At 49.6% G+C, this 16,453-nt stretch overlaps 1 protein-coding gene across 1 annotated transcript; it reads right to left on the minus strand.

The window, feature by feature from the left end:
- Positions 1 to 846: 846 nt before the first annotated feature.
- Positions 847 to 16,446, minus strand: LOC114602699 (uncharacterized). Its single transcript, XM_028741222.2, has 2 exons — positions 13,681 to 16,446; positions 847 to 3,820 (listed from the first exon to the last, which is right to left on the minus strand). The coding sequence occupies exon 2, from the start codon at positions 3,808 to 3,810 to the stop codon at positions 3,334 to 3,336; it is 477 nt and encodes a 158-aa protein (XP_028597055.2). The 5' UTR covers positions 3,811 to 3,820; positions 13,681 to 16,446; the 3' UTR covers positions 847 to 3,333.
- Positions 16,447 to 16,453: the final 7 nt, after the last annotated feature.

Consider the following 16,453-nt stretch of genomic DNA (forward strand, 5'->3'; position numbering starts at 1 on the left):
AGAACAGCCAGAGGGATCGCTGCTTTTGCTGCGCAGCGATCCCTCTTGTTGTTCTGGCTTCTGAGATTCAGAATTATTATTTTTCTTGTTTTCCTCGTCCAAAAACTAGGTGCGTTCTTGTGGTCTGGTGCATCTTATAGAGCGAAAAATATGGTATATCGTAAAGGGTTGGTGGGTCCTCAGTTAAGCCCACAGGCTCCAACCTCCCATTCCTGCTTCTCCCACCAGAGACCTATCTAAGATGTAGGGTGGAAGACCTCTATGGCCTCTCATACAAGGCTGTGCTCCCCTTGTGGGACAGGATGAACCTAAACCGCCTTCAGTGACCTTTGCTTGGCCTCATTAGTTGACTGTCGGTTAGCCCTGGCCAGGAAATGGGAAGAGCATACAGTAAATTCATTTTCTGTCCAAATTTGCTTGGGAACTTGCTTTGCTCCACCTGCAGAGGGCGCCCTTGTGCATGCGATTCGCTTGCAAAAAAACCCCTCCGGTCGCAGATTACCCTCGCCGCTTTCATAATGTTGCTATTTACATGGAAAGTTTGTGACTTTGCTACTTTGTTTGGATTGAGAGTTACTTTCAATAAAAGCATTTGCACCTGCTGTCCTGAACGAATTGCTTTATTACAGTGTGAAGTGGGCAGAGATTAGGGTTGCATTGTCCCAACACACCAGCACCTATAAATAAAAATTAGGTTGTTTCTGCGACTGATCTTGTTGAGGCTGGCAAGGGAAACAAACAGAAAAGGGACATATTTATTTGGAGTAAAAGTAGCCATTTGAATATTAAATCCAACCATTTATTTCCTTAAAAACAGCAAAATAAAGTGAATTACAGGGGTGCAAATATGTAATGATTCTTCTATTAAAATTATGCCGCCACAGAAAACCCAGAAGAGAAATATCCCACCAGGCCCCCAGTCAAACCATATTTGCACACCTCAGCGGCTTGCAACATAAGCTGCACCTCTGTATAAAAGCGCCACCCAGCACCTGAAAGAAGAAGCCATCACTATTATCAGCAATGGAGCATCTGCCTTGGTGCAGACAAGGGGGGCTGCAGTCAGTTATCACCCCCCCCCCCCCCCGCATTCCTTGTGAGCAGCATTAATGCCAAGGAGCAGTTTTCCAAAGCCCTGAAAAACGGCAGGACTTCTATTCATGCCTGAGCCCAGCTCTTTTCAAAACTTTGCAGGGGGTTGCACTGGATTATCCTTTCAGCTCCACAGTTCTGTGATTATATGAAATTAAACACCTCCCTTGATAGCATACAGGGAACATGGGCCTCCAGATGTTTTGGGACTACAACTCCCATCACCCCTAGCCAACAGGACCAGTGGTAAGGGATGATGGGAATTGTAGTCCCAAAAACATCTGCAGGGCCAAGTCCGGCCATGCCTGGTTTAGAACATTTGAAAGGAGCAGGGAGGAACCTCTGGCCTGGGGTGACACCACTGTCCCTGGTCCTTAACCTCCTTGGGCGATTTGGCCTGTGCCCTGGAACTCTGGCCAGGCCTCTTGATTGCCTGCGCAGAGAGATGGGCTTTGGAAAGTCCTCTAATTGGACTAATTAACCAATCCTGGATTAAAGAATGGACAGGGAGGAGGGGGAGGCAAGTGGGGCCTCGAAGTGGCCATCAGTACTCAACTGAGTGGTCCTCCAGGCCACCAGAGGGAGGTGTTCTGCAGAGCTTTGCTGCCCATCCCTCTCTTCCCCTAGAAGCCAGGGAGACCAGCAGCAGAGCTGGGTGGTCCTTTGTGGGGTTCTCCTTGAGGTGCCCGCTTCACCCAGCCTCATGGGAGTGTGGGGTTGACGTGTTGCAGTTGCGCAATGAAAGGGAGTGTGAGAGGCTCCTCTTGGGCACCCTCCCCTTTGATGCAAGGGATCACCCACCCCTGTTTTAAAGCTACTATCTTCACCAGGGGTGGCCCCTCCAATTATGCCGCCTGAGGCCAAAGAGAAAGGTCTGCTCTGCTGGCGAAGTCTCCCTGCCCTGCCAAAGCTATGGGCTGCATGGCAGTGTCAGCAAAGCAGGGATAGCAGCACCGGGTTCTGGTTAGAACTTGTAAGGTTTGGGCGAGATTTCTCATCGTGTTGCAGGAATTTATGTATAGGTTGGGGGGGGGTTGCCCCTCCAGCAGATATCATGCACATGCAGCCCACTACCAAAATCAGCACAATCGCTTTTGTGACTTTTGTGATTTGTCCCCACAAACTTTTCATCACACTTTCTTCCTATCTATTCAAAGGGCCTTTGCTGCACGATACCAAATGTAAGAATTCACTGATAAATGTTATCTGTGTACTGGCTCACTGGGAAAATTTCAGAAATGCATATAGACATGTGAGCTCAGCTACTCAGCAGCCCCTCTGCCTGAGTGATAATCCCTGGCATCCTGATACCTGAGTGCCAGACAGGTAGCCATTCCAGAAATAACCAACCCAGATGAAGGCAAAAGGATGTGATTAACTTGGCTGGGAAACAGGGAAATGTAGATATCTCTTTTGTTACACTTGATGGGTGTTTGGTGGAGGGCAAGGGGATCCATGGGGCAGGGTCCAGGATGCTCAGATTACTGCCACCAGACCTCCCCTTTCATGATGTAACCATGATGCATTAGTGATGTAGTTTGGGGGGGTGTAACATGGGGATTAGCAGCTAATAAAGGTTTGGGGGCTCTTTTGTTTGGAGCTTCCATCTTGTTCCACCTTGTGGCAGGTGGGAGTCCGGTCGCAACAGTCTTCAATAAAGACCAAGCCTACTGGCTGCTGTTTTGCTCTGGTATTCCTGGCTGGTGTCCTTGTTTTTTTTGTCCAAGGGAGCCCTCAGATTTCTCCATTAACAGTTGGTAGCCGCCACCCCTTCTCCACTGGCAGTGGGACACCAGCATGAACACTGCCTCTTGGGGTGTCGCTGCCTCAGCCCACCTCATGAGAGCCAGTGTGGTGTAGTGGTTCGGAGCAGTGGACTCGTAATCTGGTGAACCGGGTTCAATTCCCCGCTCCTCCACATGCAGCTGCTGGGTGACCTTGGGCTAGTCACACTTCTCTGAAGTCTCTCAGCCTCACTCACCTCACAGAGTGTTTGTTGTGGGGGAGGAAGGGAAAAGGAGATTGTTAGCCACTTTGAGACTCCTTCGGGTAGTGATAAAGCGGGATATCAAATCCAAACTCTTCAAACTCTTCATGGGCAGGCTGGCCCGGACCTTTGCCACCACTGAACCTCACACCAGCCTCTTTCTCACTACAAGCTACCACAAACGCCACCCTTCACAGCACAGCACACAATGGCCTCCCGGGCCTGCTCCTCTTTGGGGACGATAGGGCTCTGCCTCAGCCCTGGAGCAGGAGGCAGGTGACCCCCCACACCACAGGGGAGAAGGTCAGGAGGGTCCCTGCCCAGGGGTCCTTGGCCGCTTGACTGTAGAGCTCGCCTTCCATCATGGGGTCCGACCAGTTGGGGTTCTGGAATCCGGGCTGCGACATGTGCTTGCCGGCCGAGGAAGAGCCTTGGCCTCCTCGGGAGAAGCGAGACCTCCCGAGGGAGCTCAGGCCGTATCCCACGGCTGCCCCCACTGCTGCGGCCCCTGCCACCTTCGCGCCACGGCTGCTGCTGGAGCTTTGCCCGCTACTGCTGCTGCTGCTCTTTGGCAGGGAGTGGAACCCACCGCGCGATGACCCTCCGCTTTTGCTGCCCCCGCTGCCCCCGCCGCCTCCTCTTCCTCCTCCCCTGCGGCAAAAGGCAGGCTCGCTGACGAGAGCAACAAGGAGCACCACGACCCAGTACCAGGCAGCCCAGCTCTTCCTCATGGTGTTGTACCTGAAACAGAAAGAGAAGGTGAAAGATCCTAGAATTGTAGAGTCGGAAGGGACTTCCAAGGTTCATCCAGTTGTAATAAACGAAAATCTGCCCTTATTCTAACAGAAGTACTGTTTTTGGGGGACAGGAGGCGGGCAGGTGTGGAGGATTCCCTGGTCCTGAATGGGGTAACTGTGCCCCTGAAGGACCAGGTGCGCAGCCTGGGAGTCATTCTGGACTCACAGCTGTCCATGGAGGCACAGGTCAAATCTGTGTCCAGGGCAGCTGTTTACCAGCTCCATCTGGTACGCAGGCTGAGACCCTATCTGCCTGCAGACTGTCTCGCCAGAGTGGTGCATGCTCTGGTTATCTCCCGCTTGGATTACTGCAATGCGCTCTACATGGGGCTACCTTTGAAGGTGACCCGGAAACTACAACTAATCCAGAATGCGGCAGCTAGACTGGTGACTGGGAGCGGCCGCAGAGACCACATAACACCGGTCTTGAAAGACCTACATTGGCTCCCAGTACGTTTCCGAGCACAATTCAAAGTGTTGGTGTTGACCTTTAAAGCCCTAAACGGCCTTGGTCCAGTATATCTGAAGGAGCGTCTCCACCCCCATCGTTCTACCTGGACACTGAGGTCCAGCACCGAGGGCCTTCTGGCGGTTCCCTCACTGCGAGAAGCCAAGTTACAGGGAACCAGGCAGAGGGCCTTCTCGGTAGTGGCACCTTCCCTGTGGAACACCCTCCCACCAGATGTCAAAGAAAACAACTACCAGGCTTTTAGAAGACATCTGAAGGCAGCCCTGTTTCGGGAAGCTTTTAATGTTTGATGTATTATAGTATTTTAATATTCTTTTGGAAGTCGCCCAGAGTGGCTGGGGAAGCCCAGCCAGATGGGCGGGGTATAAATAATAAATTATTATTATTATTATCATATTATTATATTCCCTTATGGGGGACCCAAGAGCCCTTATAGAGTCCTTTGCAGGTTCTCCATCGGCTGGAGAAAAACAACAAAGGCCAACCAGAGAATATTGAGAAGCAAAGCAGCTCGTAAGCCTGATCTTTATTGAACTGTTGCAACAGGGTGCCCCCTTCACACGCAGGAGAAGGAGGAGGACCCAGAACCCAGGTGTGCCCGCCCTTATATAGACATTTAAAATTGCCCGCCCTGAAGTCCATGGCCACCCCTAGAAACATCATACATACATCACAGAAGGGGTGTAGCTCAAGACCACCCCCCAGATACATCATACCTACATCACAGAAAGGGGTGGTCTACAACAGAAATCTGAGCGCGTTGTTTACCTCCTGTCTAGCAGGTTACCTGTTAATGCTTACTTGATTGGAAATCCCTGGGGAGCCTGGCCAGTCTCATGTAATGATAAATACTTAGTTCCTGAGCCAGGTCACAGGCTCACCTTATTCACACACAGAGATACCCTTAAGACAGGATTTGTGAAGGAAAAGACAATGGGGAAGCTTTTCCATTTTCCTTTGACTTTGCAGAGAAAACCTTTGGTCAGTTTGGGAGCCAAAATGGCTTCATGGCTGTTCTCCTGTGCTGCTTCAGACATGTGGTTTATGGATTTATGTACATGTTTGCTTGGTACATTTATGAACGTTTATTATATATATATAAGACCTTATTTTTTTTATTTCACAGTCCAGCAGCAAAGCAGGAATCAGAGCTCTCTGGGTCCTCTGCAGGCCCTGAAGGATGTTGGGCCTGAAGTCCAGCCCTTGCTACACCTCTGCGCCACAGCTGTCAAGTGTCCCTTATTTGAAGGGACAGTCCCTTATTCCAGCGCCATGTCCCGCTGCTGTCCCTTATTGATGGATGTCCCTTAAATGATGTCCCTTAAATTTCAAAGGAAGCAGCTCCTCTCCCTCCTTCCCTGCCGGTCAGGGAGGAGGGAGGCTCCAACTGTGTTGCTTGGCTGTGTTGCTCACCCAGTAAGAAGTCTAAGAACAACTGGGGGGTGGAGCTTGCATGCCTTGTGTGTGGCTAGTTAATGCAAGCTGAGGAGGTTTTTGAATGCCGGACGCCATTTTGTTGCACGTGCTGCTGCAAACTTTGCAGTGCAAAGCCAGGCTGGGGAGCCATCTTAAGTTGAGGCTGCACAGGCCTCGTGGTGCATGTGATTCAGATTATATTCAGTTGAACCTCTGGTTGAAAAGTTGGTTGGACAGTGTTCTCGAAGTTTGACCAGACTGCAGGAGGACGGGAAGACTGGAGTGCCTGGAACAGGTGAGGCTGCAGGTCCCTTATTTTGGCTGCTGGTCCCTTATTTTCAAATCTGTAAGTTGACAGCTATGCTCTGTGCTCCATTGGCAGAACAGAGCTGAGGATCCATTTCCCACATTTCTGCATTGCAGCTGCACTGCACTGGTCAGTTGGCAACCCTAGCAGGCAGGTGGCTGTGCTGGCTGGGGCTGGTGGGGGATGTGGGCCAAATCACCAGGTGTGGGAAGGCAGACCTGGACTGAGGCTTTAGCTGAAAGCGTTAAGTTAGCTAAAGCAGGCATAGGCAACTCCGGCCCTCCAGATGTTTGAGACTACAATTCCCATCATCCCTGACCACTGGTCCTGTTAGCTAGGGATGATGGGAATTGTAGTCCCAAACATCTGGAGGGCCAGGGTTTGCCTATGCCTGAGCTAGAAGGAGCCAAGGGAAGGTCTTGGTTGGCTCTGTAGCTGTAGCAGAGCACAGTAGGCTAAAGCAACAATCCTGGCCTTGTCCCTGCAGCTTGAGTGACTCCCCACAGAAGAGTCCTGGATTCTAACCCTGCCTGCTCCTGAGAGAGTTGCAGCCATTCTGGGAAGCCGCAGCTTAGAGATGGCATCCTGGCAAAGTCTGGCATGGAATGCGTCTCAGGCAAAAAAGGCATTTGCTTTACTGGTTTCCAGGCAGAAGGCTGGTTTATGTGGCTGCCGAGATCACATAACACTTGAAAGACCTACATTGGCTCCCAGCACATTTCCGAGCACAATTCAAAGTGTTGGTGCTGACCTTTAAAGCCCTAAACGGCCTCGGTCCAGTATACCTGAAGGAGCGTCTCCACCTCTATCATTCAGCCCAGACACTGAGGTCCAGCGCCGAGGGCCTTCTGGCGGTTCCCTCAACTGCGAGAAGCAAAGCTACAGGGAACCAGGCACAGGGCCTTCTCGGTAGTGGCACCCACCCTGTGGAATGCCCTCCCATCAGATGTCAAAGAGATGAACAACTACCTGACATTTAGAAGACATCTGAAGGCAGCCCTGTTTAGGGAAGCTTTTAATGTGTGTCGTTTTAATTTATTTGTAATCTTTGTTGGAATCCGCCCAGAGTGGCTGGGGAGACCCAGCCAGATGGGTGGGGTACAAATAATAAATGATGATGATGATGATGATGATGAACATCAGAACAACAGAAGAACCTGCTGGATCAGGCCAAAGGAGCCCCATCTAGACTAGCATGCTGTTCTCACAGTGCCCAACGAGCAGGATCCCAGAACAAGAGCCCTCTCTCCCCTCCTGTGGTTTCCAGCAACTGGTGTTCAGGGGCATCGCTGCCTCCAAGTGTGGAGGCAGAACAGAGCCATCCTGGCTAGGAGCCAATGATTGCTTAATAATCCTCCATGGATTTTCCCAATCCTCTTTTAAAGCCATCCAGGTTGGCACCCACCACTTACTCCCAAAGCTCCAAAGTTCAACTCTGCACTGCGTGAGAAATCCTTCCTTTTAACTGCCCAGCCGTCAGCTTCACTGGATGCCCACAAAGCCGAGTTTTATGAGAGAGGGAGGGGAACTTTTCTCTAAACACTTTCTCCAAGCCATGCATGATTTCATAAACATCTGTCATGTTGCCTCGCCACTTTCCCTGCAAAAGCCTCCTCTTTCACGGAAAACCCAGATTGCCGTCTGTTCTGTAAAGGTAAAGGTAAAGGGACCCCTGACCATTAGGTCCTGTTGTGGCCGACTCTGGGGTTGCGGCGCTCATCTCGCTTTATTGGCCGAGGGAGCCAGCGTACAGCTTCCGGGTCATGTGGCCAGCATGACTAAGCCGCTTCTGGCGAACCAGAGCAGCGCACGGAAACGCCATTTAGCTTCCCGCTGGAGTGGTACCTATTTATCTACTTGCACTATGACGTGCTTTCGAACCGCTAGGTGGGCAGGAGCAGGGACCGAGCAACGGGAGCTCACCCCGTCGCAGGGATTCGAACCACCGACCTTCTGATCAGCAAGTCCTAGGCTCTGTGGTTTTAACCCACAGCGCCAGCAGGTTTTCTTGGGCCATGCGGTAGGCAGGGCAAAGAAAATGGAAAAAGTGCTCCGACATGAAGCAGGAAAGTGCAGGCCTGTGCCTAGAAAGCGCAGGGCAAAAGTTATGAGTGGACGAGCCCTTACTAGCCTTTCCTGTAAACTGAAAAGTCCCTGCGCTCAACACAATAATCCAGGCCTAATGACAGGGCAGAACCTTCTGGGAACAGCAGCACAACAAAGAGGGTGAAATTGCTGAGCCATTGGCCCTCCAGGGCTTGCCACTCACATGACTCGTTTGCACAAAAGCCTGAGTCCCAGGAAAGAAAACAATACTTCAGTCCAAACACACACACCCTTCAGCTGCTGTCACCCGCAGGCCAACTGCCGGAGGCTTCTGGCTCAGCAGTTCTCTCCTGTTGCCCCCAACCCCCTCCCCCCAAAAAAAACCCTTTTGCAAGAACTCCAAAAGGGAAGACATTGGAGTGACTTGCCTGAGGGGCCGCTGGAGGGCAGTAAAGTCAAGTCGCCTTTATTGGCCTCGCATAAGAACATTCAGAATACATTCAGAATAGATTGGCCAGTGTGATCTCATCGCCACCCCAACGGCACAGTCGCCCGCCAAAGGGCAGAAGAGGTGAGCAAGCAGCCTCATCTCTGTGGGTTTCCAGCAAGGGCAAGATCCTGTAGCATACTTTGGCGACAAAAAATCAAATAGAGGAACTTAGCTACTGTCTTGGTGAGCTCCTGGTCTCTCCCCTGTAATAAGAAGCGCATAACCTCCGTCTCTGGTTTCCATGTTGGAATACATAGATGGTCTAGAAATTGTTGGCGGAGATCATCATGTTGTTTAGTCGTTTAGTCGTGTTCCCTTCTCATGAAATGGCCAAAGTATTGGAGCCTCAGCTTCACGATCTGTCCTTCCAGTGAGCACTCAGGGCTGATTTCCTTCAGAATGGAGAGGTTTGATCTTCTTGCAGTCCATGGGACTCTCAAGAGTCTCCTCCAGTACCAGAATTCAAAAGCATCCATTCTTCGGCGATCAGCCTTCTTTATGGTCCAGCTCTCACTTCCATACATCATTACTGGGAAAACCATAGATTTTACTATACAGACCTTTGTCGGCAAGGTGATGTCTCTACTTTTTAAGATGCTGTCTAGGTTTGTCATTGCTTTTCTCCCAAGAAGCAGGCATCTTTTAATTTCGTGACAGCTGTCACCATCTGCAGTGATCATGGAGCCCAAGGAAGTAAAATCTCTCACTGCCTCCATTTCTTCCCCTTCTATTTGCCAGGAGGTGAGGAGATCATCATACATTTTACATTTAAGGGCCATGTGAGCTAGAGTTTCCACCAGGTAGGCATCGCATGGACAGATCCTGTCTCCTTCTGCCAAACCCGCAAACCTACCCCAAGGGAGGTTAGAAGGATTAGAATTGAACCTAGCCAGCGAAAAGGCCCTTCTTTCTTGCAGGTTAAGCAAAAATTGTAAATAATTACGGTTAAATTCCTGCGCCCAAGAAAGTCGAAAATAAAGAGGGGAACATGTTTTTTCCACAGCTGAGATTAGTTCCTGGCGATCTATGTCCCACAGCCTAGTTTTTAACATGGTCTTGGCGAATGGGAAAGCCACAGCGCCCAGGAGATCCTATGAAAGCCCGAGTTGCCGTATCTTTGTGCAAAACAGTTGTAGCCCTGGGGAACAATGGAACTCCCTGATGCAGGAAGCAGTGGTGGCCACCAGCCTAAGGTAAAGGTAAAGGTACCCCTGACTATTAGGTCCAGTCGTGACCGACTCTGGGGTTGCGGCGCTCATCTCGCTTCATTGGCTGAGGGAGCTGGCGTACAGCTTCCGGGTCATGTTGACAGCATGACTAAGCCGCTTCTGGCGAACCAGAGCAGCGCACGGAAACGCCGTTTACCTTCCCGCCGGAGTGGTACCTATTTATCTACTTGCACTTTGACGTGCTTTTGAACTGCTAGGTTGGCAGAAGCAGGGACCGAGCAACGGGAGCTCACCCCGTCACAGGGATTCAAACCACCGACCTTCTGATCGGCAAGTCCTCCCACCAGCCTAGATGGCTTCAAATGGGGATTAGACAAATTCATGGATGACTGTGCTCTGCCTCTACAGCTGGACGCAGCATACCAATTGCTGGAAGCCACAGGCGGGGAGAGTTGCCCTTGTGCTTGAGTCCTCTTGCAGGTTTGCCAGAGGCATCGGACTAGATGGCTTGATCCTCAGCACAAATTCCAGCTTGTCAATAACCTTCATAAACTCTACTCCACCCGCGTGCCATGACACCCAGCTGTGTGTCGCTCCATCCGCCGTGTCCATGGACAACCTCAGTGGACGGGGCTGAAAGGGTGGAGCAGAAGAGATGGCCTCTTCCATGGTCAGAGCCGCCATTCGGCCGTGAGCAAGAGGAAGATTCAGGCCACTACAGCTGCCCTTACACTGACCCGATCTGCTGTGCAGAAGATAAAACAACTGCTTAAAGACAAACCTGACCATGTCAGCGTTAAAGTTGGTGTCCACACAAGAGGCTGTAATGGACTTTCCTATACAGTGGTAGCTCGGGTTACATACGCTTCAGGTTACATACGCTTCAGGTTACAGACTCCACTAACCCAGAAATAGTACCTTGGGTTAAGAACTTTGCTTCAGGATGAGAACAGAAATCGTGCTCCAGTGGCGCAGCGGCAGCAGGAGGCCCCATTAGCTAAAGTGGTGCTTCAGCTTAAAAACAGTTTCAGGTTAAGAACGGACCTCCGGAACGAATTAAGTACATAACCAGAGGTACCACTGTACACTAGAATACACAAAATTCAAAGGGGGACTCTGATGAGGAAGTAGTACAGGAAGGTGTTAGAGTGTTTATTGAAAAGAAAGCGCAACTCACACTTCTAGGAACTGAAATGGACTATATAGAAGACAAACTGTCCAGTGAATTTGTTTTCAGCAACCCAAACATCAAAGGGACGTGTGGTTGTGGAGAAAGCTTTAACATTTGAAACATCAGGACTGTAACTTTTAAGACCACAAAACTGCTTTCTGAAGTAATCACTCGGTGTGTGTGCGTTTTCACATCTTTAGGCTTTGTAATATACAGCTGCCTTTCCAGGAGAATAAAAGAACTGTGTTTTGAAAGTGAAAAAACTAACTAACTAACTAACTAACTAACTAACTAACTAACTAACTAACTAACTAACTAACTAACTAACTCCAGGTCTGACCAAGGCAGAATGGAGTAGTTCTATTACTTCCCTTGATCTACAATTGTGATAGCTTTTTCTGCTGCTTCATCACATTGTTGACTCATGTCCTGCTGTCAAGCCAGCTGCCCCCCCCCCACAAATTTCTGCATCTGGTTATCCATGCCAAAGTGTCCCTATTGAAATTTATTTGAGCGCAGTTTGGCCCAGTAATGTTCCATTAAAAAGCAGCCTGGCTGCGCAGGGCCTTGATAGCTTAGGGAAATCAGAGGCCCTTTCCCTCAGTAATGGGAGCCCCCTAACTTACAGCATAAAGGTTTCCCCCTTGTATAGGCCAGGCCTCTGACTCGCGACCTGTGCCATGTCATTTGTGCTGATTGTACTGCTGTCGCTGGGGTTTTGTTTCCAGTGAGAAAAATGTCTTGCAACAAGGGAAATATGAGAGAGCCGATACCCGATGAGCTTTTGACTTTACGCTCCTTGAGGATTAATAATCCATAAAGCATGTGAAACAGTGTGTGTGTGTGTGTGTGTGTGTGTGTGTGTGTGTGTGTGCATGCATCGCATTTCTTAAGTGCAAATGTGGAGCAGAAGCAGAGCAATTATTGTGAGATTAGACTCAGATTCATTTCCCCGTCCTAACTAGACATGTTGCTCAATACCATGTTGCAGAGAATCAAAGCGGATAAGCATATCATTGTAGGTTTGGGCTGGGGCAGGGTCAGTCTGCATGATGCCCCAAGTCCCTTCCAATTCTTGGGGTCCAGTATTGGGGGGGGGGGCAGGGAGGGAGAGGTAGAAGGTATGAGAGCAAACTTGGCACACCAAGTCAAGCATCGTGATTATCCTAACCAAAGCAGTTGCTCCGTGCCATAGAGCAAGTGAATAGGCCTTTTACACACACACACACACGAGAGAGAGAGAGAGAGAGAGAGAGAGAGAGAGAGAGAGAGAGAGAGAGACTTGAAGGCATTGGTTTGTGTCCTACTCTCCAGAGCAGGAGAAGACAAGCTTGCTCCATTTTCCATGTGACGGCCCTTAGTATTCTCTTCTCCAGGTTTTTTGTTGTTGTTTAGTTGTTTAGTCGTGTCTGACTCTTCGTGGCCCTGTGGACCAGAGTACGCCAGGCACTCCTGTCTTCCACTGCCTCCCGCAGTTTGGTCAAACTCATGCTGGTAGCTTCGGGAACACTGTCCAACCATCTCGTCCTCTGTCGTCCCCTTCTCCTTCTGCCCTCCATCTTTCACAACATCAGGGTCTTTTCCAGGGAGTCTTCTCTTCTCATGAGGTGGCCAAAGTATTGGAGCCTCAGCTTCACGATCTGTCCTTCCAGTGAGCACTCGGGGCTGATTTCCTTAAGAATGGATAGGTTTGATCTTCTTGCAGTCCATGGGACTCTCAAGAGTCTCCTCCAGCACCATAATTCAAAAGCATCAATTCTTCGGCGATCAGCCTTCTTTATGGTCCAGCTCTCACTTCCATACATCACTACTGGGAAAACCAGAGCTTTAACTATACGGACCTTTGTTGGCAAGGTGATGTCTCTGCTTTTTTCTCTCCGGGTTAAACATACCCAACTCCCTCGACTGTTCCTCATAAGGCTTGCCTTCCAGACCCTTGTTCATCTTGGTTGCCCTCCTCTGCACACATTGCAACTTATCAATATCCTTCTTAAACTGAGGTGCCCAGAACTGGACACAGGACTCCAGGTGGGGGTCTGACCAAGGAAGAATAGAGGAGGAGTATAACTTTCCTCAATGTGGACACTTGACTTCTGTTGCTGCCACCTCAAATGGCATCAGCTTTTTTTGCTCCTGCATCACACTTTTGACTCATGTTAAGCTTGTGGTCTATTAAGATCCCTAGATTGTTTTTTGCATGCAAGCCAGATGTCCCAAATCTTATATTTGTGCAGCTGGTTATCTCTGCCTAAGTGCAGAACCTTACATTTGTCCCTATTGAAGCGAAATCTGTCAGGCTGCTAATGCTGTGAACCCCTTCATTTTATGCTCAGGTTGTATATATGTTTAAATACAACTATATATCCTAAAGACACCACAGTCTCGGCTGATCTTCATTCCAATGAAGCCAAACCTAGGACCCTTGGAATCTCTCAGCACTCCAAGTTTGGGTTGGCGTGCAACAATATAGTAGCAAGTGCAAGGGAGGCTATTTGCTCCACCGGACAGGAAGGAATGCTGCCTTCGCTCCCTGGGATCTTCATGGAAATCTGTTGTGTGTCCCCCCCCGCCCCCCCAATGCTGCAATTAGTGAGAGGGGAAAAGTGGTAGGTTGGAATAAGCACAAACTCTCAGGAAGCAAATTGTTTGGATTGCAGCTGAAGTGTTAAAACCCCCCAAAGGAAGGCAGAAAACTCACAATCTACACCAGCAGGTAAGAAAGTCCATTGCACTTACTTTCTCCTAGGAGCAACCACCAGTGGCGGATGAGGACCCTCAGAGGGAAAGGCTCTCTGCCTGTGGAAAGGCTGCTGACAGCGTGAATCCTCTGTGAGCTGGAAACAGAGTTGTTGTCAGAGCACATCAGGGCTCCCCAGAATGGAACAAAAGCTTGATGCCTCATCGCCACCTGACTGGTCAATGGAGCAAGCTAGGCTCTTTAGACAGTCATCCTGCACAACTCGTGACCCACACATACACACACAATGTTCAGGATCCTGGGCAAACAACACATCCAGGAGGCTTATCAAGGCCCTGCAGAGCTGCCACAGGTCAGTGCAACCTGCAAACTGGGTCATCTCAAGTTGTACAGGGCTGGTTCATACCCAGTGGATCTCGTCAGGAGAAGAAAGGTTGTGATGGAAAAGTTTGTTTTTGCTGGGCAGGTTGGGTCACCAGGTGTTTTCCTTTTTCCCTGCCAGCAAACGGTTAACAAACGGCAGCTTCTGAATGGCCAGGGTTCCAGGAGGGGGAGTTGAAAAGGAGAGGATTTTGAGCAGGCTTCCTCAACCTCGGCCCTCCAGATGTTTTGAGACTACAATTCCCATCATCCTGACCACTGGTCCTGCTAGCTACGGATCATGGGAGTTGTAGGCCAAAAACATCTGGAGGGCCAAGGTTGATGAAGCCTGATTTTGAGAGACAGTTTTTTAGGTTGGGAGAATAGGTTGGGAGATAGAGAGTGGAGAGAGAGTTGGTTCTGGGTAGAAACATCCACTCTGAGGAATATATCAAAACTAGAAAAAGGAGTCTCTGAGCTTAGTGTGGAGGACAGGGTGTGGTACCCTGTAATAATAATAGGCCAGGAATTAACTGGGAGGCTGAGGTGGAGATAGGAGAAGTAGAAGCTGGAAAGATACAGTCTACTTAGGTCTCATTCCGGTCAGGAGGGGAGAGATTCTATGAAAAGAGAAGATCCCCAAACCAGTTAAGAGGGGTGTGGTGATCCCTTGGGTCTGTTACTTGGAGTACCTCCGGAGCTGACAGGAAGTTCCACCTTGTTTAAGAACCAAAGTATTAAGTGGCAACAGCTGTGCAACAACTGAGAAAGAACTGAAGTGAAATAACATTATAATCTGAAGTATCTCACGTTTTACCCACTTCGTGTCATAAACTTCCTTTGTTTAATAAAATCTTTATTGTTTATTTGATCAAATCCTGCCCAGGACTCCAAAGTATTAAGTCTTCCCTTACACAAGTCCCCCACAAGATAATCTGGGGCAGTTTGTAGGAATCTGTGGAATTGGTGTTCTGCGAGGTGGGTGCACTATATTTAAGTGAGGGTGGGCCCAACGGAAAAAGTGCCGCCGCAAGGGTCCTCAGGACTCTCTGTCACCTGCTACTGTGAGATGTGCACAAAGGATGGTGAGTGAACATCATCCTTTGTGTCATTCAGAACAAACTCAAGCTGGCATCAGGCATGACAAAAGCTCACCCCTTCAAGGCCAGGACTCCACTTTTGTCTGCGACCATTCACCAGGTAGGTAGATCTAGGTAGCTACCTGGTTATCCCAAATGCCGCAGAGTAAGTTGTGAGCCCATGGGAGAGCCCCAACTTTGCACACATAGTCCTGGGCAAAGACTCCTGGCAGTGTGCTAATTTGAGACAAGGTAGCTTCTTGTTTCATAACTGGAACTGGTAACAGCTGTATGTCAGTGTCCTTACTTGACACTGCAGTTGGCAGCTTCTCAGGTCATAGCCAGACGACCTGCTTATTGATTTATCTTGATTTGTTCGTGGGGAGGCTACAGGGAATTACTCCACACTTTCCTGTGCATTTTTCCTTATCAGAAAAAGTCAGATCATTTGGGGAAGTGGATTTGTTGTTACACAGAACTCCAAATCAGCATTAATTGGGCCACCTGAATCTCATAGAATCAAAGGAGTTGCAGGGGACCCAACCCACAAGGGCCATCTAGTCCTTCTTCTTCTTTGGCGATCCCTCGTAACCGAGTAAGATTGTCTTCCATAAACATAGTTTTAACAATGAGTCCGTAAGTGACTGTGGAGGCCAATTCTGGATCCACACGTCCTTCCACAGTGGGAACATTGGTTTCCGGGCGGGAGTTGATCACGGTATGGATTTGCCAAGTGTGCCTTCCTCTTAGCACGTTTCTCCCTTGCGTCCTGAATTCGAGTGTCTTCAAAGCCCATGACACCTTTGGTCAAGGCTGTTCTCCAGTTGGAGCACTTGCAGGCCAGTGTTTCCCAGTTGTCAGTGTTTATACTATATTTTGCGTGTGTGATTTGCTAATGTGAGGGTGAATCCCTCCCCCTACTAGTGACAGTCTAGAAGTGCACTGAACCCACCAATATTATTTGCAAGCAGCTTAAAACTTAAAAGCATTAGTGTGACCTCAGCTGAACGTTTCTTGCATAAGCCTGGGAAAAGTCAGTGGCGTAGCGTGGGTTGTCAGCACCCGGGGCAAGGCAAGTAATTTGCGCCCCCTAACCCGTGGATTTGCGCCCCCTAACCTGTGGATTTGCGCCCCCTAACCCATGGATTTGCCCTAACCCCAGATGTTGCGCCAGGTGCGGCCGGCCCCCCTTGCACCCCCCACGCTACGCCACTGGGAAAAGTGGCATATCTTAAACAAGGGAAAGTTTATTGAGAAGAACAATGTAGAGTTTCAGGGAGTCGGTCCCTATCCCGCCTACTAAATTAATTCAACTTTCTCCTCACATAACCCCAAACCTTCCAGAACTGTGGGGGGTCTCAGATCCAAACTC

Source organism: Podarcis muralis, chromosome 7 (genome assembly GCF_964188315.1).
Source record: "Podarcis muralis chromosome 7, rPodMur119.hap1.1, whole genome shotgun sequence".
In the NCBI taxonomy this organism is placed as follows: domain Eukaryota; kingdom Metazoa; phylum Chordata; class Lepidosauria; order Squamata; family Lacertidae; genus Podarcis; species Podarcis muralis.

Bases quoted from the DNA above. Each gene is read 5' to 3' on its own strand.
- LOC114602699 (XM_028741222.2), bottom strand. From the start codon at position 3,810: ATGAGGAAGAGCTGGGCTGCCTGGTACTGGGTCGTGGTGCTCCTTGTT.